The sequence below is a fragment of the Lepidochelys kempii genome, chromosome 3 (assembly GCF_965140265.1).
Source record: "Lepidochelys kempii isolate rLepKem1 chromosome 3, rLepKem1.hap2, whole genome shotgun sequence".
Taxonomy (NCBI): Eukaryota; Metazoa; Chordata; order Testudines; family Cheloniidae; genus Lepidochelys; species Lepidochelys kempii.
In genome coordinates, this window is record NC_133258.1 from 187,150 (window position 1) to 203,649 (window position 16,500).

Here is a 16,500-nt window from a genome sequence, read left to right on the forward strand (position 1 = left end):
CTGCATGTGACATTATGAACTGGGAGGTGTTACACTTGCCTTAGAAACGTGACTGGGATGAACAAATAGGCTTAGTAGTCGGAGGAGGCTGTATATTAAACCACCAGTTATTTGCTCTGACTCAGCGCTTCCTATAACAGGGTTGCATGAAAGGGCATCAACAGAGACTGACAAAAGCGCATCTGCCCCAGGAGCCAGAGCGCGCAGCGCGAGCTACTCACCGATGTTGGCTGCAAAAGGCAGCTCGCGCACAGCAGGGTCCAGGTTGACGACGTAGGGCGGGGAATTCTGGCTGTGCAAATGGGCCGTGAGCCTCTGAGGAGGAGGAGAGGGAGAGATCAAAGAAAAGGAGGAGACCTCGCTTCCCCACCCCCCGCAGCCGCCTGCCCCCCGGCCCGGGAGCGGGGCCCCTCCCCCGGCTCTAAGCTCATCACCTGCACCAGGGTGGTTTTCCCAGAGCCCGCCATGCCCAGCACCAGCACGCACACCGGCGGGGCGCAAGACTCGGAGCCGGCTCCCGCCGCCGCCTGCTCCGCCGCCATCTTGCTAACACTACTTCCGCTTCCGGGACAGATCGAACAGCGCTTCCGGGCCGCCCGCTCCGCCGCCGCCATCTTGCTAACGCCGCTTCCGGAACAGATCGAACAGCGCTTCCGGGCGGGGCGGGCTTCCGGCGGGGGCGCGACTCGCTCCCGGGCTCTGCCTGTCGACAAGGGCTCCCCGCCGCCCCGGCAGTGCCCAGCGCCCCCACCTTTCTCCCACGAGCCTCCCGGCGAGCCCGCGGAACCGCTTGTCGCCTCCCAGCGCAACAGCCTGCGGCGGGATGGGGGGCCGCGGGCGCCCGGCGTGAGCCACGGTTGAGGTGGCCGTGTGGGAGCCCAGCACGAAGAGAGCTTCGTGTCTTCGGGGCAACGGCGAGAATAGAGCTGTGGGGTCACCCCTCCAGCGGATGCCCGAGCAGCGGGGGCCTTGACTGCAAGGGGGTCCGGTGGCTTTACTGGCCACCAGTGGTTGCTGCCTGCGGAAAGAGAGAAGACGGGAAGGTGAGATTGGGGAAGGGGAAGAAAGCAGACGTGAGAGGAAAGGGAAGGAGGAATTCCGTGAAAGATCGGGGAGGAGAGGAGTCAGCGCAGAAAGGGGAGAGAAGGATACATTCATTCAAAGAGTCTAAGACCAAGAGGGATCCTTGTGATCAGCTACATAAGAACGGCCATACGGGGTCAGACTGATGGTCCATCTAGACCAGTATCCTGTCTTCGGCGGATGCCCATGCCCGCTGCCAGACGCTTCAGAGGGAGTGAACAGAACAGGGCAATGTACTGAGTGACCCTATTATCCAGTCCCTGCTTCTAGCGGTCAGAGGTTTAGGGACACCCAGAGCATGGATTACATCCTTGACCATCTTGGCTAGTAGCCATGATTGGACCTATCCTCTATAACGTATCTATTTTTTTTTAAACTCAGTTATACTTTTGCCCTTAACAGCATCTCCTGGCAATGAGTTCCACAGGTTGACTGTGTGTTGTGTAAAGAAGTACTTCCATTTGTTTAAACCCAGCCTATTCATTTCATTGGGTGACACCTGGTTCTTGTGTTATGTGAATGGGTAAATAACATGTCCTTATTAATTTTTCCACACCATTCCTGCTTTTATAAAGCTCTATACTATATCACCTCAGTCATCTCTTTTCCAAGCTGAACAGTCCAAGTCTTTTTAATCCCTCCTCGTATAGAAGCTGATCTGTGCTCCTAATCATTTTTGTTGCCCTTCTCTGTACTTTTTCCAATTCTAATATATCTTTTTTGAGATGGGGCGAACAGAACTGCATGCCTTATTCAAGGTGTGGGAGCACAGTGGATTTATATAGTGGCATTATGATATTTTCTGGCTTATCTCTTTCCTAATGGTTTCTAGGATTCTGTTAGATTTTTTGACTACCATTGCACATTGAGCGGATGTTTTCAGAGAACTATCATAAATAACTCCAAGATCTTTCCCCTGGGTGGTAACAACTCATTTAGACCCCATAATTTTGTATGTGTAATTGAGATTTTCCAATGTGCATTACTTTGCATTTATGAATATTGAATTTAATCTGCCATTTTCTTGCCCAGTCACCCAGTTTTGTGAGATCCCTTTCTAACTCTTCAGTCTGCTTTGGACTTAACTTGTTAAAAATGTACACCTTATTTCCAGTCTGAACTTGTTTATCTTTAACGTCCGGCCATTGGATGATGGTATGCCTTTCTCTGATAGACTGAAGAGCCCATTGTTAAATATTTGTTATCCATATATGATAGAGATCTATACTTAGACTGTAATCACCCCTTAGCTTTCTCTTTGTTACAATAAATAGATTGAGTTCCTTGAATCTATAACTATGAGGCATGTTTTCTACTCCTTTAATCGTTGTCGTGGTTCTTCTCTGAACTCACTCCAATTTATTAACATCCTTCTTGAATTGTGGGCACCAGAAAGGGACACAGAATTCCAACAGTGGTCATACTAGTGCAAAATACAGACATAAAATAACCTCTCTACCCCTACTCGAAATTCCCCAATTTATGCATTCCAGAATCACATTAGCTCTTTTGGCCACAGCATCACACTGAGAGCTCATGTTTAGCTGATTATCCACTATAACCCCCAAATCTTTGTCAAAGTCACTGCTTCCCAGGATAGAGTCTCCCATCCTGTACACATGGCCTACATTCTTTGTTCCAAGATGCATATATTACATTTAGCTGTATTAAAACACATTGTTTTCCTGTGCTGTTTACCAAGTGATCTAGATTGCTCTGAATCAGTGACCTGCTCTCTTCATTATTTACCATTTCCCCAATTTTTATATTTTCTTTCAGGTTATTAATAAAAATGTTAAATAGCGTAGGTCCCAGAACCAGTCCCATAAGGGCCCCATGGAAACAGATCTGTTTGATGACAATTCCCCGTTTACAGTTACCTGTTGAGACCTATCAGTTAGCCAGTTTTTAATCCATTTAATGTGTGCCAATTTCATTTTGTATAGTTCTAATTTTCTAGTCAAAATGTTGTGCAATAGCAAGTCAAGCCCTTACAGATGATGCCTATTATATTATGTAAGCACTATTATGTTTATCAACCAAATTTGTAATCTCATCAAAAAAAGATATCTAGTTAATTTGACAGGATCTATTTTCCATAAACCCATGTTGATTTGCATTAGTTACATTACCCTCCCTTAGTTCTTTATCAATTGAGTCCCATATCAGCCACTCCATTATCTTGCCTGGGATCAGTGTCAGGCTGACAGTCTCTTAATTACCTGGGTCATCCCATTTACCCTTTTAAAAATTTAGCTTTCTTCCAATCGTCTGGAACTTCTCCAGTGCTTACAGACTGATTGAAAATCAACAGTAATGGTCCAGCGAGCTCCTCAGCAAGCACTTTTAAAACTCTTGGAAGCAAGTTATCTGGACTTGCTGATTTTAAAATGTCTAACCTCCGTTTAACGCCATCCAAAAATACTAGTGGAATGGAAAGAGTGTTATCACTGTATGATGAGACAGCATCATCTTTTTTTATCCCAAATACAAACGATAAATATTTATTGAGAATTAATCTGAAGGGGAAAAAATCCTAAAGAAGGGGAAAGGAGATTGGAGTTCTAGAGAGAAAAATCAGAGTGAAGGAAACAGACAAGGAGACCAAGGCAATGAGGAGAGGCTGAAAATTTTTCACTTGTCCATTTAATGCTGAAAGAAGAAAGTGGAAGTATAAACGGTTGACTTAATACAAATGAACTTATCGGCACAACTCCTAAAACAACCTCTAGACTCTCCTCAGTTTACCAATATGTGAATGCTAGACTTTGTTTAACTAGGATTTAAAGATGTATGTTAGCTAATATGTTGGAACTTCTTCTTTGGTTTTAAGGTAACCAACTTACCACCTGTTAAAGTTTTCACTGCCTTGTTTACACTAGGCTTTTTTCTAAGGTTCTTGTATGGCTGGCTCCTATTATTATAGTATCTGAGAACTTCACCATCTTTATCCTCACAACACCACCATGAAATAGAAAAGTATTATTATCCCCATTTACAAATAGGCTAAGTGACTTGCTCAAGGTTACACAGGAAGTCTCTGATAGAGCAGGAAATTGATCCCAAGTCTCTCAAACCTTAGGCTTGTGCTTCAGCCATTAAACTAGCCTTCTATAACGCATTAGCTAGCATGGGAGGTTTAGGCTGGACACTAGGAAAAACTTCCTAACTGTCAGGGTGGTTAAACAATGTAATAAAGTGCCTAGGGAGGTTGTCTAATCTGCTCTTAAAAATCTCCAGTGATGGAGATTCATAGAATCATAGAATATCAGGGTTGGAAGGGACCTCAGGAGGTCATCTAGTCCAACCCCCTGTTCAAAGCAGGACCAATCCCCAATTTTTGCCCCAGATCCCTAAATGGCCCCCTCAAGGATTGAGCTCACAACCCTGGGTTTAGCAGGCCAATGCTCAAACCACTGAGCTATCCCTCCCCCACAAACACCTGTCAGGGATGGTCTAAATCAGAGGTCTCAAACTCCCAGCCCACGGGCCATCTGCAGCTTGAGAACCTCTCCAATGTGGCCCACGTGGCTCCAGCAATTTTGGGGCCTGGTCTCTCCCTTGGCCCTGCCTGCCGCTACGGGGCACTCCGCCCCGGGTGATTTAAAATGACCCAGGGCCCCAGTCACCACTGGCAGCGCAGTAGAGCTGAGCAGCTTTTGTCTGCTCGCTCCATGTATCTACCAGCCACTCCCTGTGGCCCCAGGGCGGGGCAGGGCTGTGCCTCTGCATGCTGCCCCCGCCCCGAGCGCCTCTGCGGCCAATGGGAAGCTGTGGGGGCGGTGCAGCAGTGTGTGGAGGCCCCCCTGACCCTGCCCACCCTGCTTTGAAGCCCCATGTAAGCGTCACACACCCCAACCCCCTCCTGGAGCCTGCACCCCCTCCCCTTTCCCACACAACCCTCACACCTCCAGGCTCCCTCCCAGAGCCTGCAACCCCACCCCATCCTCCTGCCTCCCCCATCCCCTGCCCCAGCCCAGAGCCTGCACCCAGCATCCAAACTCCATCCCAGAGCCTGCACTCCAGACCTCCTCTCCCACCCAGACTCCCTCCCAGAGTCCAACCTCTCACCCCTTCTGCACCCAAACTCCCTTCTGGAGCCTTCACCCTGCACCCCAATCCCCTACCCCAGACCTCCTCCCTCACCCAAACTCCCTCCCAGAGTTGGATGACCAGCAACTGTGAAAAAACGGGACAAGGGGTGGGGGGTAATGGGCACCTACATAAGAGAGAGTCCCAAAAAACAGGACTGTCCCTATAAAAATGGGACATCTGGTTACCCTATCCCAGAGCCTTAGGCAGGTGGGGGGCGGAGTTTGGGGGGGCAGGTTCTGGGCAGCATGAGTGACATTATTGGCCCACTGGGAGGATTTGAGGACTGGCACTGGCCCTAAGGTAAATTGAGGTTGAGACCCCTGCTGTAGATAACTTAGTCCTACCAGGAGTGCCAGGGACTGGACTAGATGACCTCTCGAGGTCCCTTCCAGTCCTATATGATTCTATGTTCTAACAACACACTTGTAAATCAAACTAGATGATTACAATCGTCCTTTCTGGGTTTATAATCTAGGCGAGACACACCCTAAAGGACACAAATGGGAATGCAGGACCATTATGGTGAGAGTTTGATGGCTACTCAAAAGATAGGTTTCAGAGTAGCGGCCGTGTTAGTCTGTATCCGCAAAAAGAACAGGAGGACTTGTGGCACCTTAGAGACTAACCAATTTATTAGAGCATAAGCTTTCGTGAGCTACAGCTCCCTTCATCGGATGCATACTGTGGAAAGTGTAGAAGATCTTTTTATGTACACACAAAGCATGAAAAAATACCTCCTCCCACCCCACTCTCCTGCTGGTAATAGCTTATCTAAAGTGAGCACTCTCCTTACAAGGTGTATGATAATCAAGTTGGGCCACTTCCAGCACAAATCCAGGTTTTCTCACACACCCCAACCCACTCTCCTGCTGGTGGGTTTGTGTGTGTGTGTGTGTGTGTGTGGTGGGGGGGGGGAGGAGGGGTGTGAGAAAACCTGGATTCAGATGGCTCAGAAGAGGATTCAGTCGTAGTTCATGATGCGGAGGAGACTGCACAGGCAGCCTCTCGCTCCAGCTCCCATAACTCCACTCCTGCCACCCAGTCCTCCCCTGCCCCTCCAGCTGCCAGTAGTAGCGTAGGCTCAGTGAGCAATACTCACCGCTGGCCACCCGCCTGGGCCTGGCAGCCAGCTGGCTTCTGAAGGGCTCACAGCAGAGGTGCCTCCCAGGAGACTGGTTTTCCTGGGGCTAGGCTAGGCAGGGCCCCAAGGCAAAGGCTTGAAGGCACCGCGGGGAGCCCACGGACTGCGGCAAGGGGGGATGTGGGGCCAGCCATGCGCTAGGGGGCTGGCATCAGAGGGCGGGGAAGCGCCCCCAGGCGCGCGCCGCCTCGGGCTGCGGTCACAGCCGCACGGTGCCTCCTGCTCCTGCTCCTGCTCCTGGGCGGGGGCGGGGGCTGGCCCTGGCCCTGGCCCGCCAGAGTGGGAGGGGGCGTGGCACGCTCGGAAACGGCCGCTCTTGCGGAGCGTTTGACGCCATGGTGGAGGCGCGCCGAGATGATGTCACCACGAGCCTGTTTGGGTCACGTGGGTGAAGATCGCTGATGTTTGTTTGTGAGGGGCGCACAGCGATGAGGCGCGAGTTGGGCGCGCGCCATGCGGAGCGGCGGCTGTTCGGTAAGTGCCTGCGGCCCGCCCCCTCTGCGCGGCCCGCCCGGCTGCCCGCCCTCGCCCCGCGCCCCCGCCGGCCCCTGGGCCCCGGGGCCAAGTGGCAGCCCCGGCTGAGCGCGTCCCGCAGCTCCCCCCCGTGCCCCACTGACTCGTTGCGCCTTGTTTCAGAGTGGGCCGTGAGCTCTCTGGGGCAGGGTGTCTCCGTGCCCGGGGGAGCCCCGCTCGAGTTACCGGCGGGCTCTCGGCCGGAGAGCGGCAGCTTGTCCCTGCGGGTGGAGAAGGCGCAAACCACAAAGCGAGTAACGGAGACCGTAGCCTGTCATCGCGTTGCCTTGTATTCCACGTCCGCGGGTCTGCGTCCACCTGGTGTCTCTTCCCTAAACTTAGGTTGTAAACTCTCAGGGGTAGGGGAGCATGTTTGGTTCCGTGTTTGTACAGGGCCGAGCACGGTGCGGTCCTGGACCACGACTAGGGCTCCTAGGCACTGTGTTAATATAGATAATAACAATCTATGTCGGGTCTCAGCGTAGCAGCCGTGTTAGTCTGTATCCGCAAAAAGAACAGGAGGACTTGTGGCACCTTAGAGATGAGCCAGTTTATTTGAGCAGAAGCTTTCGTGAGCTACAGTCCACTTCGTCGGCTGCATCGAATGGAACCAATAATAAGAAGGTATATAGATAGATACACATACAGAGAAGGTGGAAGTTGCCATACAAACTGTGAGAGGCTAATTAATTAAGACGTTTCTATGGGTAGGCCCTTTCTGAGTTGATCTGTGCGTGCACCTGGCTCTCATGTCACGCTCAAGCTCTGTCTAGACTCACATAATTTTCAATGCCTTGCAATATTATAATATTTGAATGCCTGAACTTGAAAGAAGTTTAAATGTTAGCATCTAGGCAGATGCTCTTCTGGTTTCAGCAGCTCAAAGCACAGGACCAATCCCTAGTCAAGCAAACTTCTGCTAGATCAGTTTCCTAACATAGGTTAGAGACAGACAAATTTATTTGAGCATAAGCTTTCATGAGCTACAGCTCACTTCATCAGATGCATGCATTTGTCTGTCTCTAAGGTGCCACAGGTCCTCCTGTTCTTTTTGTGGATACTTACACGGCTGCTCAGACTCACACGGCTGCTACTCTGAAACCTGTAATAGAGTTTTAGCAGCGGGAATACACTTTTCCACACACAGCACATGGACATTTGGTGCTGAGGCTGACCCCTCTTTATCCTTGTGCATCTGTAAGCACCTTGATTAACATCTTATCAGACACATAACTGTACTGGAATTAGAGTAACAGCCGTGTTAGTCTGTATTCGCAAAAAGAAAAGGAGGACTTGTGGCACCTTAGAGACTAATAAATTGGTTAGTCTCTAAGGTGCCACAAGTCCTCCTTTTCTTTGTACTGGAATTGTTGATGGTTGTTAATTACAAATACTTCTGCAAGATTCAAACAGTGTTCAGCAGGGTGGATTTGATTCAAATCAAACTTAAATCATGATTTAAATCACTACTCAGGAAGACTCTATTTAATGATGGATTTCTACATAAAAGTACATTCTTGTTGGTTGTTATAAGCTTAATACGTATTCTTCACAACTCAGAGATCTAGGTTTCGTTTTTAGAAGGTACACACTATACATTTTTAAAGTTATTTCTTTTGAAAACTTTTCAGATTAGTTTTACAGCTATATGAGAAAATGAATGATTGGTTATTTCATTTACCAAATGTAATTGAAGCAGGTATTTATGAAGTCATTGGGAGGCGAACTCTCTCTAATTTAACAGGTTAATCATTAATATTTGGAGGATTTTCTTGCCATGCTATATTAGGAGGAGAACGTTACCAGACAGATATTTAAATTGTTTTGTTTGCCAGAAGCTGGGATTGGGTGACAGGGCATGGATCACTAGATGATAACCTGTTCTGTTCATTCCCTCTGGGGCACCTGCCATTGGCCATTGTCAGAGGACAGGATACTGGGCTTGATGGACCTTTAGTCTGACCCAGTATGGCCGTTGTTATGTTCTTATATTTAACGAAAATGACGTTATGTATTCTGGATTTTTTTCTTCAGCAGCAAACATGTTTTTGTTAAAATAAACATGAATTTTTGAGTTTAGTTAAACATTGTTTTTTAAAATCAGGTTTGGTTTTGTTAATTGTTTTTAACTACAATAGTTAAATGAAATATTTTTCAAAAAAGCAAACAAAAATTTAATCGACTATGTCAGCCAGGTTAACATGTGTTACGAATTACACCTGGTAGGACACGCACACCAATGCTGCGAATTACACCTGGTAGGACACGCACAGTTCGAATCTAGGCTGAGGCACAGAAACTAAGTCCACAACTGCAGAGTTCCCAAAAGACACTAAGTTTATTACGCTTGAGCGTGGTGCCCCCCTGCTAGCCAGGGGGGGACCCTGAATACAAATTATACAAAGGTTATATACTTTTTAGCAAAGCATGTTGCCCTTGTGCATCAGAAACCTTAGCCAATAAACAAACCCTTGTCTTATCTACCACCTATCCCTGCTTGGTGCATTCCTCGTGCTATACCAGTATGTTAATTACACAGCATGGTCCTAAAGCCATGCATCAGTAACTTTTATTATCAGAATGGGAGGCCTCACATCAAGGCCAAGAGACAGGGAGTTAGAGACTGACAAAAACCAGATACTGGGAGTCAAGGCAGGCTGGAGACAAGGAGGAGGATTTTCACAGGGATTCAGTATCTAAGGATCACTCTTCCTGGTGTATGATGTGCTGGCGTTTAAACAATGGTGGGCCCCAAACCAAAATGGAGTCACGTGCTAACTTTTCCTTAACACATGAGAAACCTAAAATATTGGCTTCTGCAGCTAACTCAGTTGTCTTCACCTTCATTTTCCTGTTTATTCATAATTTGGAAAAGAAAAACAAGCTTTCCTACTTTTTCAGGTCCCAGACGATTTCTTAATTTGGAATGAATTAGTCCAAAGGAAGAAAATACACCGGCAGAAGTTACTGCTGTTAAAAGTGAGATTATCACTTCAACAGTCTCTAAATCCAAGTGCGTAAGTGATTTCCACCAGTTCACTGGTGTGACTTTCTTTAAAACATCATCAGCAAACATATATTTCTTGAATGGTTCACCCTTAGCTCTGAAGTTTATTATAGTTGGCGTTATGGAGGGATGATTGCTGGATGTCCATGTCATAGCCAACTCCTCTTCTTCAGCAATTAAGGTTTGACCCTGGTACAGAGTATTGAGAATATTTGCAAGAAAATGAGCTGGAGATAGTGCTTGTCCCATTCGTTTTTTTTAATGCTTGTAATTTAACTCTGTCATTGCATATTTCTCTTTTAAAGATCTCACTCAGTTCCTTCCAAATTTCAACAGTGTCAGCAGTAAAACAGCTATTTCTCTGCATTTTGTTCAAGGCTACAGGAATAGGCTTCAGGGTACTCAGCCTGTGTTCAACCTTTTTCTTAAGCCCGATGTTGAGAATTTTGGCTGTGACAGTGCCATCTATTTTTTCACGATTTTGTTCACAAACTGTCATCAGATTAGGACAGTTCTTGATATAGTGCTCAAAACAGTCCACTACTGAATTCCATCGCATGAGAGTTAGCTTGGTTTCTCCCACTTTTTTCAGAGCAGCTGCTGCAAAGTGATTGTTATGGAACTGTTTTGCAGTTTCAACAACATTAGTCTTTATTTCTGGAATGCTGAAGTCTTTGGCTAGGAGTTGCATCAGATGAGCACTGCAACCTTATGTTATTAGCTTGGGACTCTCTTCTAAATTTCTTCTCATCTTGGATACAATTGCAGCATTGTCTGTGACCAAGCTGTGTACTAGACATTTGCATTTTTTTTCAGTTTGTTATAGCTTTTACTGCTACTTCTTGTAAGTATTCTGCTGTGTGTGCATTTCCTAATGTATCAATTGTTTCTGTAAGGAAGACCTTCCCTACTTCTGTTGTCACACAAGCCCATACAACAGGGTCATTGTGGACATTGCTCCACCCATCAAGACTTAGGTTAACAATTTTACCCTCTAAACCTTTTGCACACTGCTCAATTTCTCTTTCATACAAGTTATCCAGCAATTTGCCTGCGACATCTGCTCTGTTGGGTGGACTGTATCCTGGTCTTAATGACTGAACCACGTTAATGAAGTGTGGGTTCTCAATCATAGGGAAAGGAGAGTTTGTTGCATAAACAAACCAGGCAATTTTTTCATCAGTTACCTCTTTTTGTAATCTGCTGGTTCTTATCACAAATTTATCTATGGTTGTTTCTGGATGATGGAGATTTTTTTTCCTTTTTGCTACAGGTGATGTACTGTGGCTATGTGACATACATAATGTGACTGAAAACTCTGAAACTATAGAAAATGATGGTGATCTTGAAGGTGGATAGTCTTCAGAATCCTGTATGTTGAGGATGGATTCTCCTAAACAAAATAAGCCAGTGCAGTTATTTAATTATTATTACCATACTGCTTATTTAATATTACTCATTGCTCATTCACTGACACTCAGTACTACTTTAAAGGTGAAATTGTAAAAGGAAGATCTGCCTATTTCAGCTATTTATTTTTTTTATCACAACTGCATCTGAAATGATAGTACCATAAAGTAACAACTATATTTTTTGCTCAAACATGAGAATTCAAGAATAGTCCAGAAGGAGGACAGGCAGTCCTTAAGAAAGAAGTATGAAATAAAAAAAAAATTACCACCTGAAGATCCTGCATGTTCAGACATGTTCCTTTCATCATCTTCAACGCAGCTTCCTCCTGAGAAGGAACACTTCTCATGATGTTTCATTCGGGCAACTAGGCCTTAACATTTCTTTGTTGCACCATTTGCATTTTGCACGCATGCGTGTCTTACCCACAGGTTGAGGAACTTCATTAAAATATTCCCAAACTGGGTATCTCTTACGGCCTGCTGCCATTATAGATTTTCCCTTCTAGTGAGAGAATGGCATGGTAGATTTCAAATCAATGAAGGCTACCCTCAAAAAGACCTCAGGACTTCTGGAATGTGCTGCTCAAACAGTTTCACTTTTGTTTCTACTGCCTGTCCCTCCTTTCTCACATTTATCTCCAGACTTCTTCTCCTTGTGCAGATCTATTCCACCCCCAACAATCTTCTATTCACTGAACTTTTTGAAACTTTGCACTTTTAGAGAGAGTTAAGGGATTGACTCTGTGTACACAAGTTTGCAGAGGGACAATAGGGTTGAGGTCTCTTATTACTCACCTTTTATATATTTATTTTAAAACATTTTTACTGTTAACAAGCATGTTATCTCTGGAGACACAAATCCACATTTTGAGAACTGCAAAACCGAGCATCTCTGATGGTATCTTCTGGACTGAGCACTGAGTCCCAATAGGTAGATAAAAAAATAATTTAAATAATCTATACAGAAGCCCCTGGAACACCATAAAATTGGGTCCCTAATCCGTGAACTATTAGAATGTATTTACAAAACTTTTCTTAAACATTACATGAATATATTGTCTCATACTATAGAATTTATAATCCCTATTCCATGATGAGATATCTTTGAGCTATAATGTGTTTTAATTAAAACTATCTTTAGATAGTTTTATTTTTTCCCCAAAAAGCGTTTTATCAAAAAAAAATTGTTTTTTTTTTTTAAATCCTTGATTTTTATCCACCCTGGTATTCAGGGGACCCATAAATTACATGTAAAATGTCACTGTTCAATCAGTATCCCATCGTGTGCCTGAATTTGTGTATTGTCTCTTTAGAATCTATGTCCTTGTCTACTTACCTTTCTTTAAGTATTTGGAAATTGGTTGGATATCAGTAAAATGAGGTTGGCACCTGATACCAGGGTTATGGCCCTGAAGTGGGGATACTGTCTTTTATGTGCCTGCTTCTTGTTGGCATAATGGAAGCTTTTGTGTTTTTGTAACATCATTTCTGATAGCATTGAGCCATAAGCCTTTAGTGAACATTGTGCCATAGAGTTTCTTCACAGCAAAGTTAATTTGAGTTACCCCCAATTCACGTTCCATCTGTACAATTTATTAACTTGAGTGTGGTGGTGCTTTAGATTCAAATTGGTTGGTTTGTCCGGGGTTATAAGCTAAAGCTTGAATTAGTGCCACTTGTCAGCTGCTAATATGACCATTGTAGTGTGGACATAGGCTAGCTCCATTTGAGTGCCATTGGTCCTCCAAAGCTGTCCCAAAGTTCCCTCTGTAAGGACAGACAACTTCTTTGCAATTTATTGGGGAAGAATTCATAGAGCAGCTCAGCCTACTGCAGTGCAGAGAACCGTGGGATGCATCCCCAGATGTCTTAGTGTTACAGCTGAGTGGACACAGCAGCTCAAATGTTGTTTCACGGTGTGGTCACTTGAGCTTGGCTAACTTGAGAAATGTAACTTGAGTGTATAACAGTGAAGACATACCCCCCAGTGAAACTGCTATCTCTGTTAATAGAAACTCACCTTCAGCAGTATTTTTCTCTTTCACATTTTTGTGGTACTGCAGCCTGTAAGAGGCTTTTTACATATAGTTTAGCGTGTACCACTAAAACATTTGAAGAGCAGACTGATTTAAAATTAGAAGTTTTGTTTTTAATATCCAGACTGAAGAAACAGCAGGATAGGTTGAAAAAAAAATGTGTAAAGTGTACAGTAATGCAAATACTGTATAGCTTGCAATAGCTAAACAAAGTTGTCTTATTGTCCATATAACTGTCCAGTCCTTTTGGGAATCATGCTAAGCTCTTGGCCTCAATAATGTGTAGTGGCATTGAGATCCACAGGTTGGTTATGCATTGTGTAAAAAGATCTTTTCTTTTATCAGTTTTAAACGTAATGTCTTTCAATTTTGTTGGCCGTCTCCCTGCTCTTTTATTGAGAGGGTAAGTAGGAACATTGAATCCAACTTCTCTGGACCTGTCATTTTTTATCCTGCTATCATATCTCTTCTCTTCTATCACCTCACTAAACTGAACAGTCCAAACTTTTCAATCTCTTGTCCTACAGAAGCAGATAGGGTGGCCACCGGAAATGAACATCATATGCCCAGTGAGGGTGAGGTTCTGACTTATATAATGCCATTATTGAATGCAGAGTAGTTGTAGCTATGTTGATGCCAGAATATTAGAGAGATAAAGTGGGCTCCAAAGCTTGTCTCTCTTACCAACAGAAGTTGGTCCAGTGAAAGATGTTACCTCACTCACCATGTCTCTCTAATAGTGCCAATATAACTAGGGCTGTCAAGCAATTAAAACAATTAATCATGATTAATCGCACTGCTAAACAATAAATAGAAGGATTTTTTTTACATTTTCAAATATATTAATTTCAATTACAACACAGAATACAAAATGTACAGTGTTCACTGTATATTTTTGATTACAAATATTTTCACTGTAAAAAACAAAAATAGTGTATTTCAATTCACCTAATACAAGTACTGTAGTGTAATCTCTTTATCATGAAAGTTGAACTTACAAATGTTGAATTATATACAAAAAAAACCTGCATTCAAAAATAACAATGTAAAACTTCAGCGCCTACAAGTCCACTCAGTCCTACTTCAGCCAATGGCTCAGACAAACAAGTTTGGTTACATTTGCAAGAGATAACGCTGCACGCTTCTTGTTTACAATGTCACCTGAAAGTGAGAACAGGCGTTCACATGGCACTGTTGTAACCGGCATTGCAAGATATTTACGTGCCAGATGCTCTAAAGATTCATATGTCCCTTCATGCTTCAACCACCATTCCAGAGGAGATGCATCATGCTGATGACTGGTTCTTCTCAATAACAGTCCAAAGCAGAGCGGACCGATGCATGTTCATTTTCATCATTTGAGTCAGATGCCACCAGCAGAAAGTTGTTTTTCTTTTTTGGTGGTTCAGGTTCTGTAGTTTCCACATCTGAGTATCACTCTTTTAAGACTTCTGAAAGCATGCTCCATGCTTTGTCCCTCTCAGATTTTGTACTGCACTTCAGATTCTTAAACCTTGGGTCAAGTGCTGTAGCTATTTTTAGAAATCTCACATTGGTACTGGATGGGCTATTACCAGCAGGAGAGTGAGTTTGTTTGGGGTGGGGGGGGAGGAAGCGGAGGGTGAGAAAACCTGGATTTGTGCTGGAAATGGCTCAACTTGATTATCATACACATTGTAAGGAGAGTGATCACTTTAGATAAGCTATTACCAGCAGGAGAGTGGGGTGGGAGGAGGTATTGTTTCATGGTCTCTGTGTATATAATGTCTTCTGCAGTTTCCACAGTATGCATCCGATGAAGTGAGCTGTCGCTCACGAAAGCTTATGCTCAAATAAATTGGTTAGTCTCTAAGGTACCACAAGTACTCCTTTTCTTTTTGCGAATACAGACTAACATGGCTGTTACTCTGAAACCTGTCATTGGTACTATGATGCTCTGTACCTCCGGGGGACACCCAGCAGCCCCTTGTAAAATGATTATGTGATATCCAGTGCAAAGTTTGTCATGTCGGGTGTCTTCGGAAGGCGCATGATGTACTGAGCATTGTTGTTATAGGTTATAATTTTATGTAGGTAGTCATGAGGTTGAAAATGTATCCCCATGGCTTAAAATAAGCCCAGGCAAAAACTCTGCAAGAGCAGAAAGGCAGTTCACACCTCATCAGGGCGTTGATGAGACAAACCCAGCCCAACCACACAGGAACAAAGGGTGATGGCCTAGGGAGCAAAAAAAGAATCTGTTAGTCTCTCGAGGGAGTTACCCCCCCCTTCCTTTGGTTAGTTTGGAACTGCGATGTGGTAATGCTCATCTGACTCTGAAGGGGGTGGGGGGCAAAGCTAAGAGGGAAGAAAGGATATGGTAAAAGGGAGAGACATTTGCCATGCTCTCTCCCTCTTCCACCTACATCTGCAGACATCACATCAAGCGACTGAAGTGCTGATCGAAGGGGAGAGCCTGGTTGAGCAGCAACCATCTAGCCTGTGGTGAGAAGCATCTAAGTTTGTAAGGGCATTGAAAGTGTTAAGATCAGCTTAGAATGTGTTTTGCTTTTATTTCATTTGACCAAATCTGACTTGTGTTTTGATTTATAATCACTTAAAATCTATCTTTATAGTTAATAAATTTGTTTGTTCTACCTGAATCAGTGCGTTTGGTCTGAAGTGTGTCAGAGGCTCAGCCTTGGGATAACAAGCCTGGTACATATCAATTTCTTTGTTAAATTGACCAAGTCATATAAGCTTGCAGCGTCCAGGGGGCATAACTGGACACTGCAAGACGGTTGTCTCTGGGACCGGAGATATTCGCTAGTGTCATTCAGTTGCAAATAGCTGGGAGCAGCTTACATGCCAGAGGCTGTGCATGAACAGCCCAGGAGTGGGGGATTCTCACAGCAGAGCAGGTTAAGGCTGGTTCCCAGAGTCAAGGATTGGAGTGACCTCGCAGATCACCGGTCCGGATAACACCAGAGGGGAACATCACAGGTACCTTCTTTGCATTTGTCAAATTTGCAGTGACAGTGTTCGTAAATCAAACGACATGTGCTAGGTCATCCTCCGAGACTTCTGTAACATGAAATATATGCGGAATGTGGGTAAAACAGAGCAGTGGACATACAATTCTCCCCCAAGGAGTTCAGTCACAAATTTAATTAACGCACTATTTTTTAACGAACATCATCAGCATGGAAGTATGTCCTCTGGAATGGTGGCTGA

The 16,500-nt window shown here is 44.7% G+C and overlaps 2 protein-coding genes across 22 annotated transcripts in view; one reads left to right on the forward strand and one right to left on the reverse strand.

Annotated features, from left to right (window-relative positions):
- GPN1 (GPN-loop GTPase 1) overlaps positions 1-1,148 on the reverse strand; it is a 122,512-nt gene extending 121,364 nt beyond the window's left edge. The window contains exons 1-2 of one of the 4 annotated variants that reach the window (XM_073335385.1): positions 435-1,148; positions 222-315 (exon numbers count right to left, since the gene is read on the reverse strand). In XM_073335385.1, coding sequence (XP_073191486.1) covers positions 222-315; positions 435-614 — 274 coding nt within the window. In that variant the 5' untranslated portion in view covers positions 615-1,148. The remainder of the gene's footprint in view (positions 1-221; positions 316-434) is intronic. The other 3 variants (XM_073335386.1, XM_073335387.1, XM_073335388.1) reach the window with 3 other exon arrangements.
- Positions 954-16,500, forward strand: part of ZNF512 (zinc finger protein 512) — a 70,457-nt gene continuing 54,910 nt past the window's right edge. For 3 of the 18 annotated variants that reach the window (XM_073335374.1, XM_073335381.1, XM_073335383.1), the window contains exon 1: positions 9,739-9,845. Coding sequence is in view for 1 of the 18 variants with exons in the window: in XM_073335363.1 (XP_073191464.1) it covers positions 6,773-6,793; positions 9,734-9,845 (133 nt within the window). In the remaining 17 variants the exon portion in view is untranslated. Of the gene's footprint in view, positions 1,044-6,673; positions 6,794-9,733; positions 9,850-13,843; positions 13,863-15,014; positions 15,772-16,500 lie in introns of those variants that run through there. The other 15 variants (XM_073335364.1, XM_073335378.1, XM_073335363.1 and 12 more) reach the window with 14 other exon arrangements.